The sequence below is a fragment of the Alosa alosa genome, chromosome 4 (genome assembly GCF_017589495.1).
Source record: "Alosa alosa isolate M-15738 ecotype Scorff River chromosome 4, AALO_Geno_1.1, whole genome shotgun sequence".
Taxonomy (NCBI): Eukaryota; Metazoa; Chordata; class Actinopteri; order Clupeiformes; family Clupeidae; genus Alosa; species Alosa alosa.
In genome coordinates, this window is record NC_063192.1 from 4,083,255 (window position 1) to 4,101,876 (window position 18,622).

The following is an 18,622-nucleotide window of genomic DNA, read 5'->3' on the forward strand; positions in this document are numbered from 1 at the left end:
ACACACAGCTGCATCCTAAGCTTCACTGTTTGGCGCTCCCCAACGCAGTCCGTTCAAAAGGTTGGGTTCCACACAGGACAGAGGAAAGAATTAGTAAACAAACACCATCAGTCTTGCATGCAGATCCAGCCACACCAGTGGGGTATACTACGAAGCACAGTAGACATATGGAGGCTACACAAAGCCTTGACTCAGGGGTAAGTATCACTTACGTAAACCACGTACTTGGAAAACCCCCCTGCAAGCTTCAGAACATAGGTGGACATGGCAAGCCCACATGGGGTGCTAGGCTGGAAAGAAAAGGCATGTGTGTGTGCACTTGGGTTTATTAGTGTGTGTTTGATTAGGTTTATTTGTGTGCATGTGTAACACAATGACTGAAACGGAATGAAAACATACTAAAATTTAATCGTTCATAAAAGCTGGAAAATTATCATATTCATTGCCATTGACAGGAAAACACAAGAAATAATATTAGAGTTTGTTTTAGTACAATAGATTTTTTTTTTCCATGACATAGAAATCTTATTTCATGTTATTTCCCTGGCCTTGAGGTGACCTCCGTAGCATTGACCGCCAACACATCAGAATATATTATTACAGGAGATATGATAGCCTGGAGACTTTAAATACAAAACAGTCACTTAGGAGAAGAGAAATGAAAGAGAAAATTAAAAAGAATGAGGAGGTCACATGGGGCAAATTCGGTTGGGGGTACAGGAGTATTAGTGCTGGGGAGACTGGGTGGAGGGGGGGCTTCGGAGTGTTGGAGTAATCATTAATGACGGAAGGCCGTTATCTTGATTTTCAGAGTTGATTTGATTGGATGCAAAGACAGGAAATCTGGAGGAGGCGGAGCCTGTGTTGCCAGAGGATTCCCAGAGATCTACAAATCACAACCATCATTCCCAAAGTCTGAGTGGCTCTCTCGCTCTCCTTTACACACACTCACTCTCCTTCTCTCTGTCTCTCTCTGGAAGCGCTGGGGAGGATGCAGGTCGGTTCCGTTTGCTGTGTTCCGAGCAGTTCTGCACAGTTCCGTTATGCGAAGGCAAGTGATGATCAGGGGGTTTGAGTAAAGAGCTGAGGGTGGGGGTGATGGTGGGTTTGGAGCGGATCCCCCACCCTCTACACCCCTCCCCCACTCCTCCTGCTCGGAGGCAGCGAGGGGGAGAGGCTCCGGCTTGGCCTTTTCCGACAGTTTTCCAAGAGTTATCCGAAAAAATGGTGAGTGAGGTTGGAATGCTGTCCACTGGAGCAACAGATCTTCATTCAGACAGCATTCTGTGGAGAACAGAGTCACAGTGAGTGTGCCGCCTCCACCCACAGTTATGTTGTGGGCATCACTACACTTCACAGCTCATGCTGAGGATCACAGCATGCACCTACAACTCGACAAACTGTATGGTAAAATGAGCATGCTGTGTGTGTGTGTGTGTGTGTGGACCAGTGCCAAGAAGTTTAATAAGTCATTGTAACCGCAGGCCCATTGAACAGATGGTTAGCCGAGATGAACTCCTAACCTACTTAAACAGCACGGCACTTATCTCTCTCTTACAAACACGACACAGATCTGGTAACATTGTAAAACAGCTTGCAACTATGTTGCAATAATCCTCCACCCCCACGAGTTTCTTTACCTCAATCAAAAATCAGCAGGCTAGTGCACCACACACACACACATTTTTCTGACTATTTTACAACCTGGAACAAAACTAAAAACTATGAAATAACACATAGGGGTCACATAGGAATCACAAAATGTGTAAACGTTTTATATTTCTGGCTCTTCGAGGACAAAATGTGCAAATGTTTTATATTTTTGGCTCTTCTCTTCGAGGTAGCAAACTTTGTCTGTGAGGGCAGCATCACTCTCTCTCGGCATTCCACCTCACTGTAGACATTGGGAATGGTTTTCCAACAGTTGGTCTCATACAGGCTGAACACCTATTGGCTGATCTTTGCTCACTCATGTTGAGCATTCCTGTTTGCGATGATGCCAATATTGCGCTAAGCCGTCATGAAGGTAAATGGAAGCTAGTTTGAAGAACCTTGAAGAAACATGTTTTATTTTTTAACATAAGAAAGGAACAAAGTATGTTACATGAATCGGACTGTTAAAAGTAGCCTCTGTATTTCTAAGCAGAGCCAACATATTTTGTTTCACTTTGAAACATTTGGCGTTGGTATAGTTGGTACAGGGCATCTGGCGTTGGTATAGTTGGTACAGGGCATTTGGCCATGGTATAGTTGGTACAGGGCATTTGGCCATGGTATAGTTGGTACAGGGCATTTGGTTGGTGTATTTTCTTTAACAAGTGAACCATCCCTGATGCACAAGCAATGAATACGACTGGAGGATGTGGCATCTCACTCACACACACACACTGAATACGACTGGAGGATGTGGCAACACACACACACACACACACACACACACACACACACACCTGGCTCAGAGCTGCTGCTATGGGGAGGTTTAGAGCAGTGTGCAGTTGGACTTCTTCTTGGCCTTCTTCTTTTCCACCGGCGTTTTCCTGTTGATCTGTCTCACCAGGTCATAGAAGATCTGTGGGAGGGGACACACACACACACACACACACCACACCACTTAGCACCTTATGGGTCACATGGGTCTTCACTATCGATAACTGGCTGCATTTGAGTTTGTGTGTGTGTGTGTGTGTGTGCGCGTGTAAAGCTACAGACATGTTTGTGTGTGTATGGCCACAGTAATGTGTGGTTATATATGTGTGTGTGGAGAGAAAGGCACCTCGTTGACGTTGATCTTGGACTTGGCGGAGGTCTCTAGAAAGGCACAGTTGTTCCACTGGCGGGCCAGGCTCTGCCCTTGCTCCTTCCCCACCACACGCTCATCCTCCAGGTCACACTTGTTCCCCACCAGGATCATCGGCACCTGTGTGTGTGTGTGTGTGTGTGTGTGTGTGTGAGAGAAAAACAGAGGCAGACGTTTAAACAGGAGCCAGAGTGAGTGTGTGTATGGTGGGCAGAGGGACACACTTACGTCCTCTGTGTCCTTGACTCGTAGGATCTGCTCGCGGAGGTCCTGGAGGTCATTGAAGGTGGACTGTGCCGTGATTGAGTAGACCAGAGCGAAGCCCTGACCGTTCTTCATGTAGAGGTCCCGCATGGCTGTAAACTGCTCCTAAAGCGCACACACAGTGTTAGAATGCTGCACGGCTGTTTTACACACACACACACACACACACACACACACTTGCCCTGGAAACCATAAAGCTTTCCTCACCTCTGCCTGATTCATTAAAATCATACCTGTGAAGGGTGTGTGTGTGCTGTGAAAACAAGAGCGGGTGTCTTATGCGACGCACACAGCCCTTGGGTTTGATGTGGCTCTCGAGCGGATTCCAAAAGTAGAACACAGTTCTCATCTTCAGGGTGTGGGTGTGTGTGTGTGTGTGTGTGTGTGTGTGTGTGTGTCCGAAACCCACAGGGTTTGAAACTGCCTTTATCTGGTCCATTTCCTGTGAGGCTGTGGCCTTTTCTCCCCTGCTGTTCTGATTTCACCCATATAGGACCAACCTGCCTATAATATGTACCTACATAGTAAATCCTCAAATTATGGCCAGGATTCTATTTATAGCCGGGGTGTGGTCAATTCAGACAAATAAAGGCCGGCCCCCAAATACAAGCCAGGGTAGTAACTGCCTACGAGTAGGGCAGTCCACGAGCACTAGAAGACATTGTTTCGACTTAACTCTATGAAATAAAAGCGTTCTTCTTAATATGTTATATTGTTGGTTGGTTTAATAATGTTGCCAATGAAAAGTCGTTGTCCTACACCATGGGTCTCCAACACGTTGCTCTCAAGCTACCAGCTGCTTGCACCCCCCTTCTGAGCTTGCCAGAGGCTGAAGCAGTAATACATTCAAACAATTGTTGCCGAAGTAAAAAAAAAAAAAAGTAAATCATACATAATTAAAAAATAACTCAATAGGCTACGCAATAAGGTTTCCATTACAGCACAGCACGCGTTCAATGAATGAATGAATGCGGCTGCCTTGTCTCACAATAAACAGCGGGTGGAAATCCCGACACTCTTCCAACTACATGAAACTTAATAGTGAACCATCAAATACCCCCCATATTTCAGTGTCCATCAGTCACAACATTTAGCAATATAATCAAACAGTCCAAAAGTAAATTAAATCCCAAACCAAACCGAAAATCTTCTGCTCTTGATAGCCTACCGGTAGGCTGGTTACAGGAAGTGTTGAACAGTGTTCAGGAGTAGTCATTTACTTTATTTCTAAGAATAACATTCTACAACAGAAGCCTAATAACAAATAAAGGCCAGCCTCGAATACAAGCCTGCCCCAAATAAAGGCATATGGACCTTACTTGAGCTTAGTTTTCACTACAGGTCAGTGGAACTCTTGGTAGCAGACTGGGGGAGGAGAGGAGGAAGACATGACTACTAGACAGAATCTACCACAACCTTTCTGACACACACACACACACACCACACCACAGTCTCAACACTGCCCCTCGCTACGTATAAAGGTGTGTGTTTGTTGGTTTGTTTAATTTAAGGCCATAGCATTGTGTGTTATACAAACTTAAAATATGTTTTTTTTATTTTTTTTTTATCTATGCTAGTAAGATATTCTAAAACCTTCAAAAGGTGGGACCTTACTAAAAACATCAGCTAAAGAATCTTTTAAAACAAAGAACAATAAAATTGTTGTCTTTTGGTTTTCAAGCCAGGGCAACAGATCAAATATGTCTCACTGACAAGGGCATTTTGCAAAATTGACATAATGGAGGATCTTCACCACTCAATAGAAAGCTATGAGTGAATCTTGAATGTCCTATACGGCATCAAGTATGGACTATTTGATCGTGTCTGGATTGAAAAGAAATATAATAAATATATAAAAAAATATATAAAAATAGTCTCGTGTGTGTGTGTAAGTACTTACTGTTCCTGCTGTGTCTAGAATCTCAAGCATACATTGCTGTCCATCTACTTCAACTTGCTGCAGAGGCAAAGAGAAGAAATGCATGAATGAGAAAACAGAAAGTCATCAAAGTATCAAGGATACAAGGAAGTTTGTCACATGCATATAGTTACTGGAAGTAAGAAATGCAGTGAAATTATGTCTGGTGTCAGCCTATTTGTGCATTTATGGGGGGGTAAAAAGTGCAGTGGCAAGGGCTGCATAAGAAAGGTGGGGAGGATTGGGATTGGGGAGACGGGGCACCAACAAGGAGCACCCAAGAGCAACAGGGGCAAGGAAAAACTCCCTCACTAAGGAAGAAACCTTGGGCAGGTGTGTGTGTTGGGGGGGATGACAGGGGAGATGGGATAGTGTGCTGTGTATGTGGGGAGAGGGCAGTGTGCAATATGTGTGTATGATAATATGAATATGATGCAATATGATGCAATCATGAAGCCATGAGACAATGTGCTGTGTATTGGGGCAGTGTGCTGTAAGTATGTTGGGGATGTGTGTTGAGAAGCTTTCTGATGAAATAATGTGCTGTGTATGTAGGGGGGGGCAGTGTACTGCAAGTATGGTGAAGGGACTTACTATTGCAAGCAGAGTACTGTATGTATGATGTATGTGAGTGATGACAATGAAGATGTGTCATGTGTCATGTATTGGATTTAGCTGCCCAAGTATCCCCCCATGAGTGGTCAAGTGTGATGACAGAAGCAGTGTATGCTGAAGCCGTGTGTGTGTACACACAGTCGACTGTTCAGATATGAAGCTCGAAAGCCGACATTCTTGATCATGTCTTTTCTTGAATATAAAATGACTTCTGCAGTGCTCTGACATTTAACTGCTTTAAGTTTCCTGCCACATAGGTGCATTAAAAGAACCGTCATCAACACTGCCCAACGCTAGGTGTGAAGGTGAATGTGTGTGTGTGCGTGGGTGTGTGTGCATGTGGTGAGCTCACCTTCCGGTAGGAGTCTTCTATTGTGGGGTCATACTTCTCCACGAAAATACCCTGAACAAACTGGACCGTCTGCACACAGAACACAACAGGACACACACATTAATATTAAACACATACCAATACATAAACATACAACACACACACAAATATTAAACGCATACCAATACATAAGCACGCACACACACACACACACACACACACACACACACACACTAAACACATACCAATACATAAGCACGCACACACACAGACACCAATACATAAGCACGCACACACACACACACACACACAAATACATAAGCACACACACACACACACACACACACTAATATTAAACACATACCAATACATGTGCATACAACACATACACCACCCCACACCCCCATCACACGCATCACACACCATGTTCCCCACACCCACACACACTGACCAGTGCAGACTTGCCCACTCCTCCTGAGCCGAGCACCACTAGCTTGTATTCACGCATGGTGGGGTGACTTCAGTGGACAGCAATGCAACCTGCAGGAGATAGACACACAGCAACTATCAACACACACACACAGGTCAGTAATGCAACCTGCACAGCAACTATCAACACACACAGACACACATCAGTGTTTCCCATACATTGACTAAACTGTGGCGGGGCGCCATGAAATCCACAGATTAATATTCCATGTTTAATTTAATTTAAATTAAATATAAGATCAAATCCTTGCATTGCCATTGAGCTGGGCGCTTTTTACGCACGCCCTCGCCCTTTCCTGTCTTGCCACCTCTGCATGTGCATTTAACAAAAATATTCAATGACATTGTTGAAGGATTGTTGTTGCCCCATTGCATACAAGACATCTGGCTGCATTGCATTTAACAAAATATTCACCATGCGCTAAATTTGTTGAAAAACTGCATTGTTTAACTCTGCCACATAGAAGCATTGCATTACAAGACATCTGGCTCCAGCAGTATTGCTAAATGTTAGAATCTGCTTGGATGTCGCATTGACCATTTACAGCTGCTTGTCAATTTGTGCAAAATTGACTCTGACACTGAATGTTTGCAAATGGGAAAAGGTTCCAAAATTCAAAAGTGCTTGTCCCAAGGAGAAGTACTTAACCTTTATTTTAACTATGTAGAAAACATTATGAATTGAATCCACACATCAGCAGCCTTTTAACGGTGTTAATCACAAACGTCTTAAAGTGACAGGCACTCAATTAGACCTATACACTACCAAGACCCCCCTCTGTTGTCCAAGGCAGCTACCGCCACAATTTGAATCCAATTCTGTGGGAAACACTGCACACACACAGGTCAGTAATGCAACCTGAGGGGTATTTCACAAAGGCGAATTAAGACATCCAAGATAAGTGATAAAGCGAGGTTTGACATAGCGTTATCTGGTCATCCTAGCTCAACTCGCTTTACTAATGCCAATCCAGGATGAGTAGGAGCTACTCATGTCAAGCCAGGTGTAAGTAAATCAGGATGTGCGCATTCTCGCTTCTGCTCCAAAGTGCCCACAGTTGGAATAAAAGACGCCGAAAAATAAGCGCCATTCACACAAAGTGAACAACCGCTTTTGATATAGACTAGCAATGAAGTAAAGTTGTCCTTTTGGAATCACAGCTATTTCTGTAAAAAAAGCAGGAGTAGGTGTGGTAGACCAACTGAATGCAAATTTACCACGTGATGCACCCACGCAGGAGTGCTTCCTTTGTCTCGCACGCAACGCCATTAAAAAGCGCTTGCCACTGCAAATATGCACATAGTATGATATACCTTAATATTATAGTTGAAAATACCTTTGAAAAAACTTGCCCCTCCACTTCCAATCAACTACAGTAGGCTATTCATCAAACGTCTATCAATAAAATAAGCAAACAATGAGTACCTAGCCTTATAATTATTAACAAAGGCCTATCACAATTAAAATAATAAAAACCTATGGTAGTAGGCAGACTATCTGTTTTGTTTTGGAAAGCAAATACATTTAGCAAATAGTTTATAAATGGAATAAAGCTCCTTAAAAATTAGCACGGAGGTCTGATGAATGACCGCTAGCTGAACCAATAAGACCACATAATTACCATTAGAATTAACTTAGTTTATTGTTAGCCTGGTCGGACCAGGCTAGGTGCAGAGAATAAATCCCCATGGTAACTTATGTGCCATCTCTTTAAAAACCAAGTCAAGGCTAAATTCATCCAGGATAACCTAAAAATCCCAGCTTAATTCCTTATCTAGGTTTTGTGAAATACCCCTCTGCACAGCAACTATCAACACACAGACACACGTAAGTAATGCAACCTGCAGGGGGAGACACACAGCAACTATCAACACGCAGGTCAGACATGGGTGAGAAGTGGACACACCGTCCACATTTATGCAGAGTTTAGCTAGAGGACAGGGAGGGTGGGGGGCAGAGCCCTTTAATTTCTGTACAGATGAAGGTAAATGACATCTGTTGATCTTTTAGAAAATCTTAATCTGAAGGTCAAGATGCCACCTACTCATACGAAGATGCTAGACAGACACACGCACAAACACACCCACACAAACGCCAACACAAACACACACAACCCCGCCACCATTTACTTGTGCCCTTATAATAATCAACTCATACTGAAACTCCAAGTGTGAATGTGTGTGTGCACAGAGCACGCTTCTGTAAAACGAACAGGCGCGTGTGTGTGTGTATTTTGTGTGTTTGATTGCACAATGAAATCCTGCCATCTCAGAAATAGCATATTCAGCCATGAGTGCACCCTCGTGCATGCGCGCCCTCACACACACGTCAGAGAGAAAGCCATCTCAGCCATATAAGGAGGTGGGCTTTGAACATGCACACACACATAAACAAACCCCTGATCAAGTCCAGTCTACTTCTCTCTTTCACTTACACACGCTAGCACTCTCTCCCTCACTCCTTCCTTCCAGCGCAACAAAGACGAGAAGACTTTATGATTAGTAGCAAATGAACTGACTACCAAAACACACACACAAACAAGCCAGTTCAACTGGTCAGGGTTGATCATCAAATCCATCTGTGTCATGGATACAAACGCAGCTTTTCTTCAGAAATCTTCACACATGGTGCACCACTAAACACATGATAGCAACATCTCAGAGAGAGTGAGTTTGTGCGTGTGTGTGTAAAGAAAGAAATCCAATGGCAGTGAAGAGCCACATCACTTTTCAGACAGACCTAACGAAGACCAGAGGTGGGCTCTTTAACGGGCCAGTGTGTGGTCAGAAAGAGGACCTCAGCGCGGTGCCATCTTGGCCTGGCAGCTTTATGAGGGTGACAGAATTCCAGCGTCTCTACTCTGTTGCCAGTGCTGCTTGTTTACCGGTGGATCATTGACAGTGTGTGTATGTGTGTTCACAAGTCGACACCGGCGAGAGTCCCCACCTCCCGAACTCCTCCACAGATAAGCAGTACAGCACCTTCACAGCCTAAGGAGCCTGTGTGTGTGTGTCTGTCCGTCACTAAGCAGCTGGGCCAGGTCAGGCATGGGGTGAGAGGAGGCTGCTGGGACCAGTGTTTGGCCTGTGCAAAAATTGTACATCTAGCCAATATCATGGTTGCCAAAGCATCAAGTGTGTGTGTGTGTGTGTTTTATCCTTATCAGAGAAACATACTTCCTGTCTGTGGTGCCTGCCGATATTCCAGTGTTGCGGCACAACATGACTGAACAACTTCCTGAGCTTGACACAGCAACTCACACGGCAGAACACTCCAGGCCTGTACGCTGTGTGTGTGTGTGTGTGTGTGTGCAAGCTGTGAGCGTGTGTGTATGAACCACCAAACTCTTGTGTCATGTTGAGGTTGGTCATCTGGCATCTGGGATGAGAGATAACATTGACTTGCGAGTGAAACATTATGACCGCCGCTAGCGTAGGGGTCATATAGGGAACAGAGACTTGTGAGTGAAATCATTTAAATGAACTCAGTGACAATGTCCAACAGCCCATCCATTCACAACAAGCACGGAACGTCAGAGTCCAGATCACTGATTAAAACTGAGCCGGAGAGGCGACAGCATGGGGGAGAACCCAGGCATTATTATTCAGCCTTTGGTTTCTGAGAATCACATAAAAAATGGCACTCATCCCACATGAAATGGCTGGGTAAAAATAAACGTGTGTGTGTGTGTGTGTGTGTGTGTGTGTGTGTGTGTGTGTGTGTGTGTCTAAAAAGAGCACAGGAAAGAGGAAACGAGACAGGGAGAGCATGACTGACACAACATGAGATTATTATTATTATTATTATATTATTTCATCAGCCACCACAGACACACAGACAGACACACATACAAGCACCGATACACACAGCATAGGCTAATGGTTTGACTAAGCCATGACCTATGCTACTATGAGTCCTAATCAAAACACCATCTTGCTCATTTAAAAAAAGTCTTAACGCGCACGCACACACACACACACACACCTAATAGAGAGCAGAGGCATGTACAAGATGAAGCCATCACAGAAATATTAGTTTCTTAGGAGGTCCTACACACACACACACACACACACACACACACCTAATTAAACAAAACACTTTTCCTCTAGGTCACTGTTAGACCTCATCAGCAAATGGACAAGCATCTTGGGCAATGATGTGTAGGCCTATACCTCCAGAGTACAACAGCAAACTACGAACGAACGAACAAACAAACAAACAAACAAAAACAAACAAACAAACAAACAGCACCACAAGTGTCCAAAATGTATTACATCAGTTGCATATGGAAAAAAATATATTTTTAAACACTGAGCTTGGACATTGGTCACCTGTGCCAATAGTGACCTAGTGATGAAGGTGAAATGTGGCGACACATACGAACAGGCCAGATGGAGGAGTAGAAGTGAAAGCGGTCTGCAGCCACATAATGAGCTTTCTTTAGAGAGGGCACTACCCATACAAACCACTCACAGCTCTGCCCAACACCTCACTCTCACACACACACACACCACCAGTTTGAACATTACCAGTAAATTACACTGCCACCACACACACTTACCAACCTATAGCTGACAGGCTGAAAGTGGCTTGTAATCTAGCATGTGTGCGAGTGTGGTCTGCTACGAGATGGTAAAGAGGCTAGTGCCTGTGCTGCGTGTGTGTGCGTGAGTGTCCAGGCACTCATGGCCAGAGCACACCACAGCAAGTCTTCATGAGCCGGCCACCAGCCTATCTCCTGCCCCTGCATTTGCCCCATCCACAGAAACCTGCTGACCACTGCGTCTCTGACCAGCTGTCCAGAGGTGACAAGGTCTCAGTCACACACACGGATTGTGGAAATACATTGACTGTAACAGACAGGACACGCGCGCACACACACACACACACACACACAGTTCATTTGCCTGTCAAACACAGGCCCTTGTGTGTTGAGCTGCACAAGAGACAGTAGAGCCCCAGTCCTTCAGCACGGTTTCCCCGGTGACGTGTGGAACTGGAACCAGCTGAGGATGGGCATTCTGAGGATGGAACTGTGGACTGGGTTGCCAAGAGACCCATGACAACACAAACATGCCTGGCCACTGGACTTTACACTGTGGGCTCAGACACACAAACGCCAAGAAAGAGCGTATTCTGCACACCAAACATTACAGTCACAAAAATACTGGAAAAAATCTTTGGCCAGACGTACCTGAACCTCAGATTTGTTGGTAGCAAGTTGGTGACCAAAACTCTCAAACCTCAGAAACATTTGAATGTTTCAACAAATACAGGTCTCCAAATCACAAACACACATACATGGCACCCTCCTATTTCTGCATGGCAAACACAGCAGGCACAGAGTTTAACAACTGGTGACCCTCAAATGGCAGTTAAAATGCCATCCTGTTGGGGGAAAGCAAGGCCTGTTCTTGGCATGACTGACTGCTATTCAGTTTTCTCTCAGGGCCACCGGCCTCCACCACACTACTCTCATTTCTCACTTCTAGGGACATCTCTGGTTAGGCAAGGAAGCTACCAATGACTTTCAAACCCACCCGTGACCATGAATGATATTACAGGACAAAGTACATTATAAAGCCCTTTCTGTTCTCATAAAATCCACGTTCTTCATCAAACAGCTACAATAAAGATAATCTTTATTGATGCGTTTCCAGGCCCGCTAACACTTTGTAACCTGTCTCCAACACCTGCCACTTCTCACCAAAGCAGAGTGGCAGTAAACGGACAGGGCCATGAAGGTGAAGTGACCCAGCAGCCGAAGCTGAACTGCAAGCTCACGCGTCTGAGTGTCGGGGTAAACAGTGACGCCAGGAATGCCGCTGCGCTTTTCCGGGGCCTCGCGCGGTCACTCCAGGCACACACAGCACCGACAGCGGCCGTCAGGTGTGCCAAATAGGCCACGCTGAGCCACGTAACGAGTACACAGCCACACCTTGAAAACATAAGCGGCGTCACGGGACTCTCGGTATGCCTACATCACCCGGTAAAAACACTAGCAGCACCTGCCCATTCGCCACACACATCCTGCACCAGGTGTCTGTTACGCTCCCCTCGTCACCCCAAACACTCCGACATCACTCTCTTATTAATTACGGACAGAAGCTCTTCATGGGGCGGGTGTTGTAGAACCTGCCAGCACCAATGTGTTAACTTGTGTGCACATACATACTGTACACAAACCAAGCTGACTGAAGTAACATCAACTGGACACTACATCATATAATACACGATTTAATGCAAAATATCGCGTCCGACATACCAGTCTTGGTGCATGCAATCAATTCAAGGTAAAAAGAAACGACAAGGGGACGGCAATAATTAATTCCACTGCATTAAGTTGGCTAGCGTTAGCCAAGATGGCTAGCTAACTTAATATGGAACCTTCTGCAACTGTTTTGTGATCTACAAAATAAAAACGCCCTTGAAGAAATTACCTCGTTTTGTTTAATAATCAGATCAACTCAACTTGCAAATTCGCCAAATCACTACCTGACTTCAGAGAGTCAGCAAAGACCTAACGTTACCGTTACCTGATTTGTTGGTGTACTTCGCTAATTAGCCAAGTTACTCTGGTACCAGCAGACAAGTGTAACTGACGTTTAACTTGTGAGCAACAATTAATAAATCGAAATGTCAAACTACAGCTCATTCACCGTAACATTTTAAGTCAAGACGACACATCACCAAGAGCATAAACCATTCAAATGATACACACATTTAGAGGTGAATAAAACCGTTACTGCTTTTACTGGAGACATCAGTTCAAACTAGCCTGCAACGTTAGCTAACGAAGTGGAAGAGGCCAATCAATGGATTTTACATTACGAATTATACCGTTTCATCCAATCAATGGCATGCCATCCTGTTAAAGCATAGTCATCAAAAAACATTTAATGTACAACCAAAATGTGATGAAAAACCAGTATTCAGGAGTGGACAGTCTCAACAACTCTCCACAAGTTGCTAAGTTGGCTAATTAGCGCCAGAGTCGGGGCTTCAGCCCAACCCCGGCTGGACAGTAGCTCACTTGCTAACAGTGGTTAGCTGACTGCTACAAAGAGTCTACAGACACAGCCAAGTTACAGGTTAAATATATCAGAGATATGCAAACAACCGTTTTCAATCATGTTTGTTGTTTGTGTCCTGCTAAGACTGAGAAAACTAACATAAAAATACAAAGGCATTCGATATCTCGCCGCCATGTTCACTGCTCTAGCTAGTTGATGATTCGGGCTCAACTCTAGCCTAGCATATTAGCTTAGCACGCTAACAGGCAACCTCCCTTCCGCCCGGCCTGGACTTCAGAAGTAGCTCCACTCAGTTCAGAATCTGTGTCAGTCTGAACCAGTATTTCATGGCGTGAACAAATTCGTTATCCCAAAGCTAAGAGATACCTGAGTATTTCGTGTTCGGAGTCTGTAGAACTTAAAATTTGGCACAGTAGATGTATTTTTGAAACCGAGAATCAAAGGGTAAAGTTAACTGTTACTCACCGTATCTTGCTCTCCCCGCCGTTCCACCAACAGATCCGCTCCTGGCTCGGCGTTGCACACGTCACACGTCATTCCCCAGTCTCCCACTCGGCGTCCTTAAATGGGCAACGTTGGACATGTGCTGAGATGCAGCGCTCATCCAGCGCAGTCTGCCGCCGGAGCAGCACAAGGACAAAGCCGGTGTTCAGCTCGGCCAGGCACATCGGCATCAGGCGCCCTCACGTTGGAGTTCATAGGGTAGACAGGAAATAAATAAACAAATTTCCAGTATCAATATGGGCAATATCCAGTTCCCCTTTGTAACATGATATTCCTAAAAAAAAGAATATAAGCAAGTAGCCTGCTCTTTAGCAATATGCTAGATATTGGGTCTTGAAATATTCACAAGAATCCATATCCAAATGGAATATTCATGTCATTTGATCCAATATTAGTTATGCAGATGTGTAGTCAACCAATTTAATTGAAACAGAAATTGTAAAGATTTATAATTTTTTGTAATAATTCCATATTTAATGTAGTCATTCCATATCAGAACCCCTGAAGTATAATCCAAATACAAGCATGCAACTTCAATGTGTTACCTTTCATTTGAGACCAAGATTATGCTTCTACACAAAGGGGTTCATATGCAGTAAGCATTTGATTGTCAGTATGCATTTTGGATAACCAAAAGTCCTATGGGGAGTTACCAGGGCATTTTAAAAGGCGTATGAGCATACCTTGGCAAATAATGGTCTAAAGTAAGTAGTTTTCATTCTATATTGATCTTTTTTTGCACACAGCTTCACAAGACCTGATGCTAGGGCTCAGTTGTGTTTAAGTCATCTCAAGTGACCTAAAGGGCTGAAATGTGGTCAGAGATTCAGAGATGCTTGTTATCCGGCAGAATGAGAAAACAATATTCTAGCCTCTGTAACTCTGTGTCGGTACATCACACAGTTTTCTGATTGTTTTCCAAGAAACTACAGTGTCTCAGCTTTCCAAAGAGGTCAGGCATTTGATTATAGGCCAAAGTATAGGAGCAATGATCTCCTAAGTAGATGATGTACAATGCCGGGCAAGCTCAAAATGGGGTGTATGCATAAGAATTGAATTAATACGGTAGCCCAGCCTACTCCCATTTGAACTGCTCCTGCCATTTGACTGAGATAGGCATATACTAATATTTGTTGCTTTACTTCATTAATTAACTTGATAAGTGTTTAGTTAGTCTAGTCTAGGCTCAACTCTTGAATAAGTTCCTTATTAGCCTACCATGTTTGTGTCAGACTATAATGACCTTTCTTAAAGCCGAATCTGCTCTTCATCAGTAGGTTTCACAAAACCAGGCTTTACAATGATTTTATTCAGAACTTTTACAGTAAACTTATTTCATCTTAGCGGTAACAAAAATGGCAAATATGCACATATTTTCAGAAGATAGGCCAGTAACCTATATCATCCCAGTTCACATTGTCAAATGCAGATTGCTTGCCTTTAGATTTAAAGAAAGAAACGGCTGTGATGTGGCTTTGCCTAATATGTTTTAGTGTCATGATGCACCATGACCACTGGGGGGTCTGGGTCCTAGGCCTTGCTGATTCACCCATGCCTGCACGAAGGGGACTCAGCGCTGAGCTGAGTACACACTATAAGTGTAGGACTCACGGCTGAGCTGAATACCGCACTGAGCTGAATACACTTTATAAGATGTGTAGGACTCAGCACTGAGCTAAATACACACTATGAGATGTGTATGGGGCTCACCCACGACCAAAGGCCCGGACACACACACACACACACACACCTCCTCTGGCTGTCTGCCACTGAATGGATTGTGACTACAGATATAACAATATGTAGTAATATAATGATAATAATAATAATAACAATATGTGTGAATTTTGGAGATCCCGAGTAAGCCTGTCTGTGAGTGTGTGTGTGTGTGTGTGTGTGCATGCATATCAATGATTAATATGATTGCTCACAGTAAACAAGCACAAAAAACAGGACGCAAACAGTTACAAACAGTCAGGTTCTTGGCTTCATAAGATGTCGCGTGCCATCGGGAACGCGATGACCAGCGGGCGGCGTCACGTAAAACTACGTGAGATCGCGGGAAAACGGCTGTAACCGCATCAGGCCGGATTCGAACCGGCGAGGCAATTCTTAAAGTGCTATAGATAGCACAGCGCTGCATTTTATATGTGTGCCACGGAGACGCTGATTAATGCAGTGCCCATATATACATGATTAGAGTCTCGCGGACGCCGGCTACTGCGATTGTAGGTCAAAGTCTGCCTATTTTGTAAAATTGATTTTTATTCCTCTGGGCTGTTGCAATTGATCTGTACATGTTTTTTATGATGTGTCTGATTGTCTGTCTGTGTCTACTGTATATTTGTGTCTCTTAACTTTTGCCCGACAGTTTGTGCTTTTGTGCAGTGCCCATTATATACATGATTAGAGTCTCGTGCCTTGTAGGCTACTCGCGGTGTAAAGGTCAAGAGTCCGCCTATTTTGTAAAAATTGATTTTTATTCCTCTGGGTGTTTGCAATTGATCTGTACATGTTTTATGATGTGTCTGATTGTCTGTCTGTGTCTACTGTATATTTGTGTCTCTTAACTTTTTTGCCCGACAGTTTGTTGCTTTTTGTGCCTTTAACATTGTCGTTGTGTGTTTTATTAATAAGTCTGTTTGCCTCTGTGTGTGTGTGTGTGTGTGTGTGTGTATATGTGTGTGTGTGTGTGTGTGTGTGTGTGTGTGTGTGTGTGTGTGTATGTGCCTCTGTGCATGTGTGTGTGTGTGTGTGTGTGTGTGTGTGTGTGTGTGTGTGTGTGTGTGTTGCATGTAATGTGTGTGTTAGGGCTGGGATAAACAATTATTTTTAAACGATTATTCTAGCGATTATTTTTTCGATGCATCGATTAATCTAACTATTCATTTTACATACATTCATTCGATTATCGATTATCTCCCCTTTAGCTTTGAGATACTGCTTGATTGCATACTGTAACTTAACTTAGTTTAGTCTCCTCAATGTACTATGCTGTGATAAGACCTTAACAGAGTTTACTTTAAAGCAGCAGTTTTGAACAAATTCGCAACATGGTCCGCGATGCTAAGCGGATTTAATAGCAATTTAGCCCACTGTGTTCTATGCAGTGCTTCTATGTGGCAGCAACAATCAACTTCAACAATCGTGAATATTTTCTTAAATCGCATGCAGAGGGGAGGAACAGCCGGACTCCGTTACGGATAGAAGCGAGCGGGCTGGAAAGCTGTGTGAGTAAGTGGCTCAATTAAATTATTTTTATCTTATCTTTAATTTTAAATAGTAGGCCTACAACATAGAACATCTGGCGTGTGATGGCGGTTTGATTTTTGTCTGTGAGTGTGTGTGTGTGTGTGTGTGTGCATGCATATCAATGATTAATATGATTGCCCACAGTAAACAAGCACAAAAAAACAGGGCGCAAACAGTTACAAACAGTCAGGTTCTTGGCTTCATAAGATGTCGCGTGCCATGGGAACGGGGATGACCAGCGGACGGCGCCAATGCGTAAAACTACGCGGAGATCAACCGGAAAAAAAGCGGCTGTAACCGCATCAGGCGGTTCGAACCGGCAGGCAATTCTTAAAGTGCTATAGATAGCACAAAGCTGCCTTTTATATGTGTGCCACGGAGACGCTGATTAATGCAGTGCCCATTATATACATGATTAGAGTCTCGTGACGCCGGCTACTGCGGTGTAGGTCAAAGTCTGCCTATTTTGTAAAATTGATTTTTATTCCTCTGGGTGTTGCAATTGATCTGTACATGTTTTATGATGTGTCTGATTGTCTGTCTGTGTCTACTGTATATTTGTGTCTCTTAACTTTTGCCCGACAGTTTGTGCTTTTGTGCCTTTGTATTGTCGTGTGTGTTTGTGTAAGTCTGTTTGCCTCTGTGTGTGTGTGTGTGTGTGTGTGTGTATATGTGTGTGTGTGTGTGTGTGTGTGTGTGTGTGTGTGTGTGTGTGTTTGTTTGTGTGTGTGTGTGTTTGTCTGTGCATGTTTGTGTGTGTGTGTGTGTGTGTGTGTGTGTGTGCATGTGTGTGTGTGTTAGGGCTGGGATAAACGATTATTTTTTAAACGATTAATCTAGCGATTATTTTTTCGATGCATCGATTAATCTAACTATTCATTTTACATACATTCATTCGATTATCGATTATCTCCCCTTTAGCTTTGAGATACTGCTTGATTGCATACTGTAACTTAACTTAGTTTAGTCTCCTCAATGGACTATGCTGTGATAAGACCTTAACAGAGTTTACTTTAAAGCAGCAGTTTTGAACAAATTTGCGCAGCATGGTCACGATGCTAAGCGGATTTAATAGCAATTTAGCCCACTGTGTTCTATGCAGTGCTTCTATGTGGCAACAACAATCCTTCAACAATCGTGAATATTTTCTTAAATGCGCATGCAGAGGAGGAGCAGCGGGCTCGTTACGAGATAGAGCGGGCGGGGCGAGGAAAGGCTGTGTGAGTAAAAAGTGGCTCAATTAAATTATTTTATCTTATCTTTAATTTAAATAGTAGGCCTACAACATAGAACATCAACGTGTGATGGCCGGTTTTGATTTTGTGGTGCCCAGCCACAGATTAGTCAACGTGTGGAAAATGGATTAAAAATATTTAGCAGCACACGTTATGCTTGACGAATCGACGCTCATATTTTG

At 43.8% G+C, this 18,622-nt stretch overlaps 1 protein-coding gene across 2 annotated transcripts in view; it reads right to left on the minus strand.

The window, feature by feature from the left end:
• The window catches only part of rap1aa (RAP1A, member of RAS oncogene family a), a 31,037-nt gene extending 16,955 nt beyond the window's left edge, over window positions 1-14,082 (minus strand). The window contains exons 1-8 of one of the 2 annotated variants that reach the window (XR_007193333.1): window positions 13,915-14,082; window positions 6,377-6,465; window positions 5,947-6,015; window positions 4,962-5,018; window positions 3,026-3,166; window positions 2,774-2,917; window positions 2,451-2,569; window positions 949-1,284 (exon numbers count right to left, since the gene is read on the minus strand). Coding sequence is in view for 1 of the 2 variants with exons in the window: in XM_048240863.1 (XP_048096820.1) it covers window positions 2,480-2,569; window positions 2,774-2,917; window positions 3,026-3,166; window positions 4,962-5,018; window positions 5,947-6,015; window positions 6,377-6,433 (558 nt within the window). In the remaining variant the exon portion in view is untranslated. Of the gene's footprint in view, window positions 1-388; window positions 1,285-2,450; window positions 2,570-2,773; window positions 2,918-3,025; window positions 3,167-4,961; window positions 5,019-5,946; window positions 6,016-6,376; window positions 6,466-13,914 lie in introns of those variants that run through there. The other variant, XM_048240863.1, reaches the window with a different exon arrangement.
• Window positions 14,083-18,622: the final 4,540 nt, after the last annotated feature.